The 16,909-nt window shown below is 37.1% G+C and overlaps 1 protein-coding gene across 1 annotated transcript in view; it reads left to right on the plus strand.

The window, feature by feature from the left end:
• The window catches only part of LOC100538821 (FRAS1-related extracellular matrix protein 2-like), a 61,602-nt gene that overhangs the window by 25,094 nt on the left and 19,599 nt on the right, over nucleotides 1-16,909 (plus strand). The window contains exons 6-15 of the mRNA XM_031552054.1: nucleotides 1,271-1,420; nucleotides 2,987-3,196; nucleotides 3,460-3,657; nucleotides 4,324-4,488; nucleotides 4,566-4,748; nucleotides 7,525-7,655; nucleotides 8,389-8,547; nucleotides 9,341-9,644; nucleotides 11,831-11,962; nucleotides 12,576-12,907. Coding sequence (XP_031407914.1) covers nucleotides 1,271-1,420; nucleotides 2,987-3,196; nucleotides 3,460-3,657; nucleotides 4,324-4,488; nucleotides 4,566-4,748; nucleotides 7,525-7,655; nucleotides 8,389-8,547; nucleotides 9,341-9,644; nucleotides 11,831-11,962; nucleotides 12,576-12,907 — 1,964 coding nt within the window. The remainder of the gene's footprint in view (nucleotides 1-1,270; nucleotides 1,421-2,986; nucleotides 3,197-3,459; nucleotides 3,658-4,323; nucleotides 4,489-4,565; nucleotides 4,749-7,524; nucleotides 7,656-8,388; nucleotides 8,548-9,340; nucleotides 9,645-11,830; nucleotides 11,963-12,575; nucleotides 12,908-16,909) is intronic.

The following is a 16,909-nucleotide window of genomic DNA, read 5'->3' on the forward strand; positions in this document are numbered from 1 at the left end:
AGATGCTCGTTCTATAATAACAGAAATCAGATACTTCAATATAATATAATAGTGAATATTGACTGAGTCACAGAAATGATAGGCCTAACTTCCGTTTATCATTAAAAAGGCTTTATGTCTATCCCTTTGGGTAACATGTACCTTTGCTCTGTAGAACCATAAATTTTCCAATCACTTCCTTTGGATTTGTTCTGTATGCTGATGAAAGAGAAGAATTCACAATGCCACTGATTAAATTGCTATGATATTTATCAACTCAAATCTAGTTGGCCATATGTAGTATGGTATTTTCCACCATGTTTGTGGTGGAACCTTCATGTTTATAACAAATTGCCACTAAACAACATAAGAAAACTGTGACGACACAGAAGGTGTATTTGTATAGATTTTCAAACACTGGGGAAAGTAGTTGTGATTTCTGCTATGCAATGGGAAAATTGGCACACACTGGTTGTGTGTGCTTACTTTTATATGTTTGAAATGGGAATGAAAGGATAGCAAAGGGGAGCTACATCCAGGATGTAGCTGGGCTATGTTTTCATTCCTGTTTTCTTTGTAAAATTGTTGTGGGTGGAAAAGTTGAAGAAGGGAGGAAAAAATGAAGATAAAAAATATGTCTGTTAAGTGGGATAAAGCTTAATCTCCTTTGCTTTTTGCTCTTCTTTCTTATAAACTGTGGGACTTAAATATTAAGATGAAAGACTATTCACATTCCAGTCTACATGAAGTAAGATTGATTTTGTTTTAAATGTTAGATATGAGCGAACTAAAAATTAAGTATCTGCCCCTTTTGTTAGATAGAAAACATTTGCAAAGCAGCTCCAGTTATATATCTTGTTCCAGTCTAGTTTCAACTACAGAAATCTGTGAGAACATTCTTATTAATCTTTCATTATCTGTATTCACCTTTGTCTCTTTGCACCAAAGTGAAAAATGCAAGGAATTTTCTGGCTTGTGCACAGGATCCAGCTCAAGTACGTTTAATGAGATAACATATTTGTTTTTGCACCTACTAACACACAAAGTTGGAAACTTGGGAGGCAAGGAAAAGAGGACAGTACTGATGAAACACTTGCTGTCCCAAAATGGCCAAATACTTGAAATTAAGTGAAAAATACCTAAGAAAAAGTCCTAAGCTTAAAACAAATACTTTATTTCAATATTGAATAGAGTGAAGGTCTCTCCATTGTTTAACATGGATTTTATGCTTTCTCATTACCTTTAGCATAAGGTAAAGAAATACTGACAGATATGATTACTCTTTCACCAGAACCAGCATTCTACTTTGGAAATGATGAATACTATGTTGATGAGAGTGCTGGCTATGTTGAGGTACGTGTTTGGAGGACAGGAACTGATCTGTCTAAAGCTGCCTCTGTTACAGTGAGGTCTCGCAAATGTGAATCAAGAACTGCAGAAGGTGAGTTACTGCTTTAGTCTTGTTTCATAATACATCTCAATAACAGATGCTGATACATTTGGTCTTACTTGATTTAGATTCAGATACATAAGATGAAATCTACATGTCTCAGCAAATCTTTCTTCTAGAACAAATTAAGTACTTACAGAATTTGTTCTCAAACAAACTGGAATAGGAGCATCTTTAAGGTCAGAACTGAGAGAAACTCCTTCAAATATTTGTATAAAACACTGTTCCACAAAGGCAGTTGATTATTGTCTCAACATCATATTCCAGACACAAGCTTATAAACCCTGTCAACATGCACCGTTTCTCCCCTTACTCTTTCTGTAGACAATGAAAAATTACCTAGAATCCCACTTAGTAGGAGGATTGCTACAGCTGTGTGGCTCAGTGGTGGTTTGGTAGAATCTTTGTCTGCAGAATCAAATTTGAGTGTACATTAGTATTTTTGCACACTGATATTTGAGACAGCCAAATACAGACTTCATAAAAAGAGCAGTTATCTTCCTTAGTTGCTTATCCTTAGCATAACTGGACAGTAGATTTCATCTTTTCAACTAATTTCTAGTGAGGTAAAGTTGTGTAAAACTTTACTGTTAATTGAGTACTGTGGGGAATCTGAGCATTCACCTCTAGCAAGTCTTTCTATATTATTTCTCATGAAAAAGGAAATTGTGTAGTCTAAAAAGAATCGAAGATTGCTTCATACCTTGGCGCCTCAGCTGAGAGGCCGAGGTCTGTGTATAGCAACAAGGACTCTATGTCCATCTCATGATGGCCTTTGAGATCACCATATTTGTCACTTTCATGTAACACCAAACCCCATTTTAATTTCAATGAAACTGCTTTCCCTAAAGCTTTGTGTCAACAGCTCTGCTGTTGCTTAATCACCCTAAAAAGAAATACTAAAACTTAGTCTTCTTCTAAAGTTCTAGATACCCTTAATACTTTGGTTCTCATATACAGTGTTACATTTTAGTCATTCATTTAGTCATTTAGTCATATGTTTAGTCATTGTTTTGTTTTATTCCTTCGCATTGGTTTGTTGTCTGTGGGCTTGCCTTATTTAAAACAAAACAATGATTGAGCTTGATGATCTTAGGGGTCTTTTCCAATCTAAATTATACCACGATTTCATAAGAACAGAACATTACATTAGCTTCCAAACTTCAAAAATGATTACAGAATAATATGAATTGACTTTCCAAAAGACACTGCTTTCTCTCCAGAATCTCTCAAATTTCTGTGCTTACTTTCAGTTTTTATTTTCTACAAACTATATTGATTGTGGTGTAATAACTTTTAGTTTCCAAGAGAAAAGAATCAGGCCAGGCTCGTGACTTGTACCACTAAACAAAAAGTGACAATGTAAAGCAGAAATATCTCTTCATCATTGAAATTGGCACTGACTGCCAACATTTGACAAAATATTATAATTACTTTTAAAGAAAAAATAGATTTAACTAAAATTAACTGTTTAGTGTTATACATGTTGGATATTTTTATTTTTAATTACATGTAACAGTGTCTATTTATTTATTTTAATCCCTTTTCCACTGGTAGCTGGAGTAGATTATGTTGGTATCAGTCGTAATTTGGATTTTGCCCCTGGAGTCACTATGCAGACATTTCGTGTGGTAATTTTGGATGACCTTGGACAACCCGTGTTAGAAGGAACCGAGAAGTTTGAGCTTGTGCTAAGAATGCCTATGAATGCTGCCCTTGGAGAACCCAGCAAGGCTACCATCTTCATCAATGACTCAGTCTCTGATTGTGAGTTAATTTCTTGTACCCTTTCACATTTTTACAAGAGGTGGATGACTGCAGTACAAAGACAGCACATGTCCTTCTGGATCATACCAAAGACAGTGAATCTACATCTTTCAGCTGCAGACAATTTGTTATGTCAGTTGCTGCGTAGCTGCACATGTTATACACCTGGTACAGTATAGCACAACAAAATTTGAACTAGAGGAGCAAAGATCTGAATTTCTGCAATGATATTTTACACATACTTTTTATATTTCTCTGCACAGTGCCTAAGATGCAGTTTAAAGAACCTGTATATGTAGTCAATGAAAATGATGGACAGATTTCTGCCATGATATACAGGAGTGGAGATATCCAATACACATCAACTGTGAGATGTTATACAAGGCAAGGTTCAGCTCAGGTAATGATCGACTTTGAAGAACGTCCTAATACTGATAGTTCCATCATCACATTCCTTCCTGGTAAGCTCTATTTTAGAAGTCTTTAGTCTATTACCTTTTGTTTTGGTTTGGTTTATTTAATTTTAATTTTAAATTTCTTCTTATAAACTAATGTCAAAAAGACTGCTTTGCTCTGGAAAACCAAATTCAAATTGAGCATTTTGTAGCTCCAGAAAATCTTTAAGGAGATTTGAAACCAATGGGAATTTTAAAGACATTAACATGGAATAATGTAAGTAAAGGCGCACACAACTGGGGAGTATCTTAAAATAAGCTTCCAATTCTTGAAATCCAAGAACTCCAGGATAAAATTACCTTTAGTATTCCAGAAAATTTCTATTGTACTGCTTCCTTGTGCAAGTATTTGATTCTGAAATACACACTGTGGGTGAATTCACTGAAAAGAAGTATAAAGATAAAGCAAAAGGAACAATACATATAAAGTGGATATACTAAATATAAACTTGTCTTAGAGAAATCCCAAAACAGAAGATTCCATTAAAACAGTTGTGACAAGTACTCATCCTGCTTTCACGGCTATTGCTCATTAAATTGCATGGTACCAAAATAGTGAGGTGGGTGCCTTGGCCAGAAAAAGTATCCTGTTCCTTCAGCTTGAAGAAAAGTGCTGTCAAAAAGCAAAGAACACCTAAGATCTGCATGATATTACCTTCAGAATGATTGCAGGTGAGACAGAGAAGCCTTGCACACTCGTGCTTATGGATGACACTTTTCATGAAGAAGATGAAGAACTACGTCTGGTTCTTGGCACTCCAAGAAGTGATTCATCTTTTGGTGCCTCTATTGGTGAACAAAATGAGACCCTCATAAAGATTCGAGATGATGCAGACAGTAAGAAATTATTTGATTATTATTAGCTTTTGCAAGCCGATTAGTGTGCTCTAATTGTATTTTTCCTATAATTACAGAGGCTATTATTAAATTTGGTGAGACCAAATTTAGTGTGAATGAGCCAAAGGACGCAAGGCAAGTAGCAGTTGTAAAAATCCCAGTGATTCGTTTGGGAGACACATCCAAGGTTTCTGTTGTAAGAGTTCATACAAAGGATGGATCTGCTGTTTCTGGAGAGGACTATCACCCTATATCAGAAGGTAATGTCAATCAGATGTTTATCACATCCTATGATTTGTGGGATTATTGTTATGCATTATAATTAATTATTATTAACATTATAGTATAATATTTGAACAATTACATAATTTCATTAATAGAATACTCTGCACAACCACATCCATTCATAGCTTTTGCTGTTTGGATTCAATATGGGCATAATCTACTGTGGTACACAAAAAAATCAAATTCTCTTGAAATGCCATGTATCTGCGAAGACATTTACAAAATAATTGTGACTCTTTTGAAGCCATCTGTAGCTTGAATAACTGTGGGAAAAATGTTTGAGTGCTATCATTTGTGTATTACCATTACTCTGCAGAAGCATTTAATCATTGTGAAGTTGTTTTTCAAGCAACTCAGTAAGTTAATGGTTTATTGCTCTATTTAGGAATGAATATCTATTTCTATTTTTTTGTTCTACTTTCATAATATTTAAACTAACTTTCTATATCTCTGCAATTCACTGCCCACTGCTCCTTTCTAGTGATGAATGAGGAGAGAAGTTGTGAAACAGAATGAGAAATTTCATAGCTGATAAGCTTCTTTCTGTCAGTAGCCCACCCACATGGTTTGTTGAATAATAACACCATGTATTTTCTTCTATAGTTAACAATAATACATGATGTTAATCTGTGTCTTAACACTGAGCTTTCCTTTGTGGAGTGTTTTCACAGTTTGGGATAAACTAACTTGATGTCCAGGCCAGCTGCAGGATGGGACATATTTCTGAACATAACAACACTGGGACATCTTCAAATTCCACAGAAGGAGAGGCATTTCTCACTAGTGATATTTGAAGAGAAAAAATGTTAGCAATTTAAAAATGATCAAACTGGATGTTGCTAATAGCAGCAACTTTGTCTCCTGCATTTCAATCTTCTTCTTTCCTCCTGAAAGCCACAGGAATTTTTAATGTCAGCTGACAATGACACTACAAGTGTTATCTTTTTTGCCTTTCAGTTTTGCTTCACTGGTCACTCCCTTTTACTCCTTGTCATCTATACCTTATTTCCCATATATACTCCAGCTTTCACCCACTGCTGCTTATTGTGCTTGTCCCTTTAGAGTAGGGTTGTGTTTCAGTGTACTAATTAGAATGTCACTTTCTGTGAGGCTTTTATTTTCTTCTGGTCTTCAGTTTCTGTTGGTAATTTCTGTGCCATCAATACTTACATATTTTAAATAATAAAGACTGTAGAAATAACGTAATCACGGAATGTTTTAGGTTGGAAGGGATCTCTGCAGCCATCTGGCTCAGTCCCTGCCCCAGCAGGGACACCCAGAGCAGGGTGCCCAGGGCCACATCCAGGCAGCTCTGGGAGATCCCCAAGGAGGAGATCCCACAGCCTCTGGGCAGCCTGTGCCAGTGTTCCATCACTGCACAGCACAGAAGGGCTCCTGGTGTTCAGAGGGAACCTCCTGTGCTCCAGTTTGTGCCCAGTGCCTCTGGTCCTGGCACCAGACACTGCTGAAATTAGCCTGACTCTCATTGCATCCTCCCTTCAGGTATTTATATGAGCCAGCAGTGTGCCCTTGCAACCAAGAGGGCAAACCACATTTTGTGATGCATTAAGCACACCACAGTCATCTGTTAAAAATAATTGAGTTTCCCACTATATTTTGAATTAGAGTGTCTTCATCTTGAATACTATGTGCAATTCTGGGCTCCACAATATGAAAAGGATGTTAAGATACCAGATCCAGAAGTATATCCTATGAGGTGAGGCTGAGGATACTTAGGAGAAGAGGAGGCCAAGAGGTGACCTCATTTCTCTGCATCTCTCTAAGGAAAGCAGAATGAGCTGCTGGACTCTGCTCCCTGGTAACCAATGGCAAGGCTTGTGGGAATGGTACAAAGCTGTGCCATGGGAGGATCAGACTGAGCATTAGGAAACATTTCTTTACTGTGAATGTGATCAAACACTGGGGCAAGCTTTCTACTAAGGTGGTTAGTGACCCACACCTGTCAGTATACAAGAGGAATTTGGATAATGCCCTTATTAATATGCTATAACTTTTGCTTAAACCTGAAGTGTTCAGGCAGTTGGACACAATAATCTTTGAACTGAGCTATTCTACCCCATTCTATTCTATTCTGTTCTGTTCTACACTGCTAAGCTCCTCTCAAGCCTACGAAAAGATCACTTCTCTTGAAATGCATGTACTTCTTTAGTATGTCTCACCCAGTCCATATAAAATGTTGCATAGTTTCTGTAGTTTTGTATCCCCTTGCTGATATACAGTTGACTTCTACCTCTGTCAGCTGATAGAACTTTTCATCCACCGTGAACTCAGGAGTTTTTTCAGAGACAATGCTTTTTAATATAAAATACTTTTTTTTATAACTCTGACTTTGTGCCTTATTTTTGGTTATAGCACTGTACTGAAATGCATTTTGTTTGAGTAAACCCTGACAAGACTTATCATTTAGAATTCTTAAGTCTTTAGGTCATTCACATCTGTTGCTAACATTTATGGAATAATTAGTCCTAAATCATTTCCAGAATATTAAGTTCAATTAGACTAAATCCTGGTTTTGCAGATCTCTTTTTGTGATGACAGTACCTCATTGTCAGTGAATTCTCTGTGTATTCATTATTATTTTTAGCATCAAATAGATTAAACTAAATACACTCATATGAACTTGTGTAATTTGAAAGGTGGGTATTAGCTGCTGTCTCCTATAGCTAGGCTTAAAGTTACAGCTTGTTATGAACATCAGATTTACTTTTAGGTGTCTCGTTATGTTTTTAGAAATTGAATTTAAGGAGGGTGAAACACAGCACTTTGTGGAGATTGAAGTTCTCTTTGATGGAGTTAGGGAGATGAGAGAAGCCTTCACTGTTCACCTGAAACCTGATGAGAACATGGTTGCTGAAATACAGGTAACAAAATAATTCCAAGGCCTCAACAGCAAAGTCTGTAAAAAGATATTCTTACTTTTTGGCTTCATAGCTTTATTCTTCTCTTAATGTTTACGCAAGCCATCTTTGCTTGTAGTTTTAAAGGACATGCAATGCAATCCCATCTGACACTGTAGCACCTACCCCAAACAGTTTGTTGCCATGGTGGTAAGGTTCATGGGTTCTAGAGATAAAGAGAGTCTATGTAAAACAGAAATTTTCAAGATACCTTTCCAGATATATTCTCTTTTTTGAATCAACATTAAAAATCTTGGAAATACTGACTGGCAGTATATAAAATATATACTCTATGCTGTAAAAAGAACAATCAGGTGAAATAGATTTTCTACTGTCAAAGCTATGTTGTTATGATTTGAAGAACCCACATATTCTTCTTTATTTAGCATTATATCATATATATACTTTAAATATAAATGGTAAATTTTTCTGATTCTGTATGAAAATAGTGTTCAGGGTCTGCTACCCTCAGTGTTCAGAAAATGAAAAAAAAACAAACAAAAAACCTTTTAGTTTGATAGTCTGCGATATACTTTCCAGTGCCTCAAACTTTTCTCAATAGCTCATACTGCTGAGGTTTTAGAGCTTACCCTGGGACAGTGTTTCAAAATCTATACATATTCTGATCAAGATCTAGCTTGAATTCCTTCATTTGTTTAAATCTTCACAGAAAACTTTTTTACCTTTTCATTATCAGACAGCCAAGGCCATTGTTTACATTGAAGAAATGAACAGCATGGCAGATGTCACCTTTCCTTCTGTCCCTCAAGTTGCATCCCTTTTGATATATGATGACACTTCTAGAGCCAAAGACAGAACCAGTCCTGTGGCTGGCTATCCTGTCATCTGTATTACAGTGAGTATTTCTGTGGAAAGATGGAACAACACCAGCGTATGGATTTTGTTCAAAGGACCAGTTGAATTGTAGACAATCATTATTAATCATATTGTTGTGAGTCACACACGAATTTAAGCTAGGATAGTCCTAAGTGTTAATATAATTTGTCTGGATAGCAAATGAATTTTCAGGAGGACAAAAACCACTTGGTCATCACTAACAACGAGTATGATACTTGTACAATATCTGTGATTGTATCACCTTACTATTTTCTACATTTCCTTGTGTTAAGTTAAAATCACTGGAGATAACCAATGAGCCATCGTTTTTAATGAGTGTCACAGACTGAAAAATGACTTTTTTTTCCTGAGTATTCTTTTGCTTTGAGGAAGTTTTTGGTCCTTCTACATCTTCAGTTTCTCACAGTATTCATTATACACAGGAATGGTCATCTGTTGAATGGTTTTCCTAATTACAAAACCAAAAGACATCTTCAAATGCAAAGTGTATTTGCAGAACTAGATGAGAGTGTAATATCCTAGTTAAAGTAGCAGGTAGAAGTGTAGTTTGAGCCTCCATAACTGTGTTTTCACCCATAAACTATAATTTTAAATGCAAGTTTTTATTTCAGTTAAACATAGTTAGACGTGCCTTTTAATCTACCTTAATGATGATAAAAGTATCATAGCCAAAACAAATTAATTATTCCTCACTGGACTTGCCTGTTCCACATTGCCGAGTTTGTGACTATTGAAAAATTAAAATTCCTTTGCCTTAAAGCAAATAGTTACGCATCTGCCTTATTCTGCAGGCTTGCAATCCTAAATATGAAGACTTTGATAAGACTGGTTCGATATGTGCTAGTGAACACATCAATAATACTCTGACACAATATCGATGGCTTGTGAGTGCACCCACTGGTCCTGATGGTGTTACTAGCCCCATGAAGGAGGTTGACTTCGATACCTTCTTCACTTCATCCAAGATGATCACACTGGACTCCATTTACTTTCAAGCTGGCTCTCGTGTCCAATGTGCAGCTCGAGCTGTGAATTCAGATGGGAATGAGGGTCTTGAACTTATGAGCCCTATTGTAACTATAAGCACATCAGAAGGTAAGGTATCAACTATTACTAAATTCCTAGGCTACTTTTGGAAGCCAGTTTCCATAGTAACAAAATCAAATGGCATTATAAGGCATTTTCACACTTACAGCTTCAGCTTTCCGTCTACTTCTAATATTTTCTTCTACTTTTAATATAGATAGTGTGAAAGGTATCTTAGCATCAGAAAAGTGTATATATTGAATTGATGCTGCATGCTTTCAACCAACATAGGTACTGTAGTCTACCTCCTTTGCCCAGCCACCTCTTTTTATGAAACTTGTACTGTTATAAAGTTATGAAGCAGAGGTTTGGAACTGATATGGGCATGAGTACAGTCTGATAGCATATGCTATTTTTTCATAACAATCTCAGATACTTTTTTTTACTGTATAATCTGTTGAATGAGTAATTGTCAGCCATCAAGCTGAATTACAAAATATTGTATTCTTTGTGTCATCTCTGCTGTTTTTGTTGCTGCATTAAGTCTTCAGGTTTTTGTAAGATCTTACAGTAGATAATTATGTGATTGATTTGCAATATCATTTTAATTTCCTTGACTTTTCCAACTAAATATTTTTAGTTAAAACCATCGTTTCCTGCAAAGTTAGGGCTCTAGGGAGCTTAATAAATGAAATTTCTATTTACCCGCTTGCTTTATTTCACATTTTGACTGTAGGCTAAAATCACTTGTTTGCGCTATCAGGAATCCTAAAAAGGACTAAAATGGACTCTGTCTGAGGGTATTGTCCACAAGATACAATGTAGTGCTTTTTAAAGACAGACAACTTTGTGTTGGATGAGGTAGTTTGGTTATATAAAACAGTCTGACTATGATGGAGTTATAATGATTACACATGACAAATTAGGAGGGCTAATTAGCCCAGGACCAGCATTGAATTGTCACAAATATATTACTTCCAGTACCTTAATGGTCTTGCGATGAGGAAAATGTCAGTTCTGATGATCACATACAACACAGATGATGGAAATCAAATAGTTGTTATATGCTGTTTTCAAAGATGTTACACTGATCTAAGCAACATGCCAAAGTCCTGTTTGCAACTTCAACAGCATTTGACCTCCAGTGAATAGACCAAATTCTCAAAAGTAAGTCAGACTGTGCAAAAAAAAAAAAAAAAAATTGCATTTTGTCTCTTTAGCACATCTTACTTGCATTAGAGAATAAATAAATTATTGTTTTGCAGAAGAGAAATCTTGTGCCCTCAAGCCTGCTGCTTCCAGCTTAGAGCTGTTGAGCAAAATGAAGTCCACCAGAACCAATAAATGATCCAGGAGGTGAGCCCTGCCTCCTTTACTTTGTTTGTAACCCCTCAGAAATGGGCAAATAACAAAACATGTGCTAAGGGGAATGTTCAGATTATCCGCTTCTGATGGTTTCTTTCTCAGAAGACCCACCCTGCAACCAGGATGCAAGCATTTCTACACTGAACAATGTTACTGGAAGTTGCACGTATCTCATATCATACAATTACAAACCTAATCTGCTTGTCCTGCAAACCAGGACTAATCCTACAACAGGTTGAATTAAGCCCAGAACAGGCTGACAAAAGAACTTACAGATTCTCCAGCCTTGGAGAAACTTAGAATCAACAGAATAAGGCCCTGATCTGACTTAGTAGCTGGCTTCATTTTGAGCATGGCGTTCCTAGAGAACATTTCCAACTAAAATTAGTTTATGACAATATTCTCTAATGAGACAAGTGGCCTATAGAGTCCCATGAAGTCATATATGGGTCCATACCTCATTCTATGCCAGAAGCACCTGAATAGTGATCAATATCCTCCGTAAAGCTCTATATGTGTTTAAGGGAAAGGGAATTAAGGCCTGTGAGGTCATCTGTAAGGAAGTAGGGTGCCTGACACTTATTTTGCAAGTATGATTGGAATATTCAACTGAAAATGTACAGGTGCAGTCATCACCATGTTCTGAAAATGTGATCCAGTTGATAAAGAATGATTTCTACTTGACTATTCTTTTGCATAAATTCCTGTTCAAACCTCTGATAAATGTTTTCCATAGCATTTACCTGTCATTTTAGAAAATTCTCCTTGTTTTGGCAACATATCTAGTGGGAAAAGAAGTGTGTCTAAAATTAATGCAAGGGAAAGTATAGATTATTTCTTCTGGACATAAAGTTACTTTATTTTTTTTTACTTTATTTTTTTTCTGTTAGGTCTTTGTCAGCCTCGTGTGTCAGGAGTAGTTGGAGCAGAACCATTCTCTGCTAAACTGCGCTACACAGGCCCGGAAGATCCAGCTTATGCCAATCTCATCAAACTAACAGTCACAATGCCACATATTGATGGTATGACAAAAGCAGCTGTGGAGTCAAGAAAAGTTGTACACCTTGCTGTCATTTGAGCTAATCTATCAGTCATTTTACTGTAAATAGTCAAAATCATTGTGTTATCTCTTAACACGTGGAACCAGAGAAAAATGCCATGAATGTAGTACAAATGCACTTTGCAGTAAGATGCATAAGATGCTGTATAGCTTCACTGTAGTCTTCAATAGTCTTTGATGTGAAGACTATTCCCAGATTAATTGCATAGTTTATATAAATTGGGCTAGACCTACACTTAATAAAATTCCTCTGAGTGCACAATTATGACAAGGAATATTTAACATTTATTTTAAAACATATGAAGCAGCTTAATTGCTGCATGCTTCTGAAAACTTAACAAAAATTCGAATTGAAAAATACATTACAGATTTAGAAATATCTGGCATTTCATAGTAAAAAGACAGACACAGCATATCATCTTTCTTTGAACTCTCAAGTACATTCATTACTGTAAGTTCCAAGTACAGAAGCACTTCATAATATGCTTGGTTTTTGAGAGTTTTTTGCTAAGTTAAGCAACTCAGAGAACTGAAATTTAGTGATGGTGATATAATTATTTTACTTTTTTTTTTAGGCATGCTGCCTGTTATTTCTACAAGAGAGCTCTCCAATTTTGAGCTGACACTTAGCCCTGATGGAACTAGAGTTGGAAACCATAAGTGCTCCAACCTGCTGGATTACACAGAAGTGAAGACCCACCATGGTTTCTTGACTGATGCTACCAAAAATTCAAATGTGATTGGAGAGACCATTCCCTACCAATACAGTCCAGCAATCAGAGGCTTCAATACCTTACGATTCTACCGAAATCTGAATCTGGAAGCCTGTTTATGGGAGTTTGTTAGCTATTATGACATGTCCGAGCTCCTCACAGATTGTGGAGGCACCATTGGGACAGATGGACAGGTACCAAACTACAACTTGATATTTTTACTATATTCTTTAAATTGAAAACTTCCCATGAAATGTATTTCTAAGTACAATAATATATCTATTTATCCATTAATAGTTTAAAAAGTATTCCTTTTTTTTTATTATTATTTAACTTCTGCTAAGCTTCCTTAAAGCTATCAGTGTGTCAGTTAAACACTAACAGGCTATATAGGAAATCCTTGTCCAACTGAAATTAAGTGAGTGACTTAATTTGAATTAAATCTGCTATAACTTTCACTCAATGAAATACTTGAGGACCAACCTATCCAATTTTTAGCGAGCCACTTTAGTCTTTTCTTAGAATGGGAGCCTTTTAGAGGATTACTATCCTACTACTGTTAGCACATAGGTATTGCTGGACTGTTAGTCATTGTGTGTCTTAAAGAAAAGTTAAGAAGAACTGTGAAGTCTTCCTGCATAATGGACTGCACTGTACTACCAGCTGCTTGGCACTGCTGATCTTTTGCTCACAGTGTAACAAGACCCACCAGTGCAGACAGCATAGTGGTCTCAGATTGCCCAGCACAAAATTCCTTGGTTGTGAAGCAAAGAGAAGCTGTTAGTGTAGCTGAAGAACAGAGCTGTGAAAGTGGTTTGGAGATTATAAACAAGGAAATTGAAGAGATCTTCAAATGTCCTCTGGAAAATGGTTTCTAGAAATCCATAATAGTGTGGGAGCAAAAAGAGTACAATTTCTTCTGCTGCAACAGTGAAGTTAATCATTCGGTCTTCCTTGTGCAATTACTACACAAGCCAGTCTGCTCCCACTCAGATTCTGTAGAACAAAAGCTGTAGCCAGGCAGATCAATCCTTTATGACACAGATATGTCCCTTTAGGGATAATCCAGAAGAACTGGAAATGCAGTGCCTTGTTTCACAGAAGTCCACGCTCAGCACATAGCTGTATGGTAAGCCAGCTCACTTTCCTGGCTCACTAGCATTACCTTTGAACTACTGTGAAAAAGATGAGGCCTCTGTGAAATGGCCAGAACTGTTCTGCTTTTTAACAGGTGTTCATCTAGGAACCATTAGCTTATCCACCCTCAGAAGGCTTATATGTACAAAGTCTTCATCATCTGAGTGCTCTGTTGTCTCTCCTGGTTCTTTGTCTGTTGCAGAGACCAGTTCAAGGTATCTGCCTTGATGCTGGAGGCTCACTGTTGGTGCATCTGCTTGGAGTTGCCCCTCCACAAAGAGCAGATCCTCCTACAGGTACATTCCACTGTAGCCATGAACCTGTCAGAGGGAAGGGGAAGGCATGAAAGTGTGGGATGTAAGCCTTTCACATTCCCACAAGATAAAAATGACAGCCATCTTCTCTGTACCTAGAATGATCTCACTGCTTCACCTCATCATTCCTTTTACTATCTCTTTATGCTGCAGAACATGTACAACATGCAAACATATATTCTTATTTCCCAAACTGCACAATCATAGGTACAAAAAGCTGCCAAGCAGCTGTCAGACAACGCTGTCACCTGTTTCTCCCATAAAGAAAAGGAAGATATGATTTGAATCCTCTCCATATGTAATACTCCAGTATCCTATAGAGAAACGGCTGAACAGTCGGTTTAGACAAATGTCTAAATAAGTCTTATATATGCATGTATGGATATGAACAGAGCAAAAAATAACAATCCTTCCTTCATTTTAGAAAACCTGTGTGTTTCTTTGTGGAGGACATGCATAAATGATAAGAGGGCTTAGGAAGAGAGTCATACTTTAAGCTTCAGAAGTGTTATGTATTTTAGATAAGATTTCTCATTTAAAAGCAGAGAGGGACGAATATGAGCTGCAGAGCCATGAAACTGCAGCTGAAGTCAGCCCTTAGCACTCTGTAGGGTGTGGCTAAAAGGCTACAGTGGAAAGTGAAATATCAAGCTGAATTACTTCTAGCAGGAAAGCATTTCGCCGCAGCCGTTACGTGCTTCACTGCTCTCCCTGTTCTCCCCACCTCCATTTAATTCTTCTCCAAGTTCGGTCTTTATCTTCACATGACCCCCCCCAGCTGAGAGGGGAGGCAGTCAGTGCCCTATCTCTGTGGTTGTCACCATTGTTGTCTTTTTCTCCTTCGGTGAGCAATTAATAATCCTTCTCTGTGAGAGGGAAGCTGGCAGCTATGGTTTTCACCATGTTTTTTTTAGCACACAAAGGAAGCTTAATCTCCATCATATATACTGACCTGATAAAGAAATATTAAATTCTCTTACCACATCCTGCTACCACTATAAATTTTCTAGCTTGAATTTACCAGTTGGTAGATCTTTAAACTCAAAATTCTGCTTTTCAGTTCTTGTTCTCCAGCGCTTCTATATGATCAAAGTTAGCACTCATGATTCAGACAGGGATTTCCCATAAAAGCAGCTGGCAATATCTTGTGTGATGTGGACATTCACTTATGTGAGCTCCTCTAATGGGAGGGGAAGAAGATGAACTTCAGGAAGCAAAGTGTGAGGTGGGAGACCTGCAGCTGGTGTCGCTCTTCTGGCAGCGCTCCTGGTGTTTGCCGCAGACTGCAGCTGTCTTTGCCAGTTCCCATGAACTCATGAACTGTCATAATACATACAGGGAAGGTTTTAGTTTTCTTTCTTTTCTTCTCTTTTTCTTTTTTGTCCTTGAGGCCTTCTCCTTGTGACCCATTCTCTTTTGCAATTACTCTGTGCATGAGCAAACCCTGTGTGAGGTAGATGCGGCCCTTCTTTCAGAATATAGCTTGACGCTTTGTTCCTGGGGTCTGCCCATATTCACCATATCTGAAAAATCAAGCATCTGCGTATCTATTATGAATTTAGATCTGCAGCTTAAGGAATGCATATTTATAAATAAAAGTCTGCTCTTTAAATTGAACTTATTCGTTTGGATTATAGCTGTGTTCTGGTCGAAATTAAGGTCATTTATCTTTTGAACACCCTCCCTTCATAATCTGAAATTCAAGGTCTGTGTTTGGATATTGTGAGGATGTAAAAACGTGGAGCTCCTCTACGTAAGTTGTCTTTGTGTATCTTCAGGAAATTATTAGAGATTGGACCTTACTTCATAAGGGCACTGTGAGAGTAAAGCACTAAAGATATCTCAGGTGCTCGAGATACAGATGCTAAAGCAATGCCAAATTTCCTTGAAAGGAAATTAAAAAATGAAACAGTGAAAACCAAGCAACTATCCTGTGATAAAGCATTTGTTGAAGGACTGGCCTACTCTTATTTAATGGAGTGTGAAGTATCATTTGATCTCACTTCCTGCCATTACAATTATTTGGTGTAAGCAGGCAGTTTGGTATCCAAAGGCTTCTGTGTGTTTCAGGCCAAGTACTTATGTGTGGATTTTGCTTTTACTTGTTCCTGACCACTGCCAGACTGGGCATAAGAACACAAGGAAATTACCATTCAGATTTTATTAGCAACTAGTTAAGCAAGTCTTTGACTGAAACAAAGAGGTGAAAAACATACACTAAAATATTTGTACATACAGATTAATGCCTTGAAGCTACTGTAATGGAGTACAGCTGAAGACTTTGCTTTGCTTTCTGACAAAAAACAGTTTGTTCTGACTTAAATTGAAAATGTTTCTCTTCCAGTATGTTCAGTTCACGTTTATGTTGCATATGGCACGGAGATGCTTGGAAATCCAATGTGAAAACAAATCTTAAAATCACTAATATACTGCCTCAGCTTGTATGAAGCAGCTTGCAGAGATTTTTAGTATTGCATGGAAACAGTGTATTTCCAGCTTTAATAGTTTCAGCTTTATGAAAATCATTTGTAAGGGGAAAAGCCAGATTTTCTGAAATTCTCACTAGAAGCTGTAAAATGCAGATGGGCAGAAGTGTCTATTTTCCAATTTTATATTCATGTCAGCCACTACAATCAATTTAAGAAAACCTGCAGTTTGTATTTCCTTGACACAGAAACTAACAAGCCATCAAGTTCTTTGTGGTTTTTTTTTCCCTCCAGCTGTGAACCCTATCTATTGGGGAAA

The sequence above is a fragment of the Meleagris gallopavo genome, chromosome 1, assembly GCF_000146605.3.
Source record: "Meleagris gallopavo isolate NT-WF06-2002-E0010 breed Aviagen turkey brand Nicholas breeding stock chromosome 1, Turkey_5.1, whole genome shotgun sequence".
Lineage (NCBI taxonomy): Eukaryota > Metazoa > Chordata > Aves > Galliformes > Phasianidae > Meleagris > Meleagris gallopavo.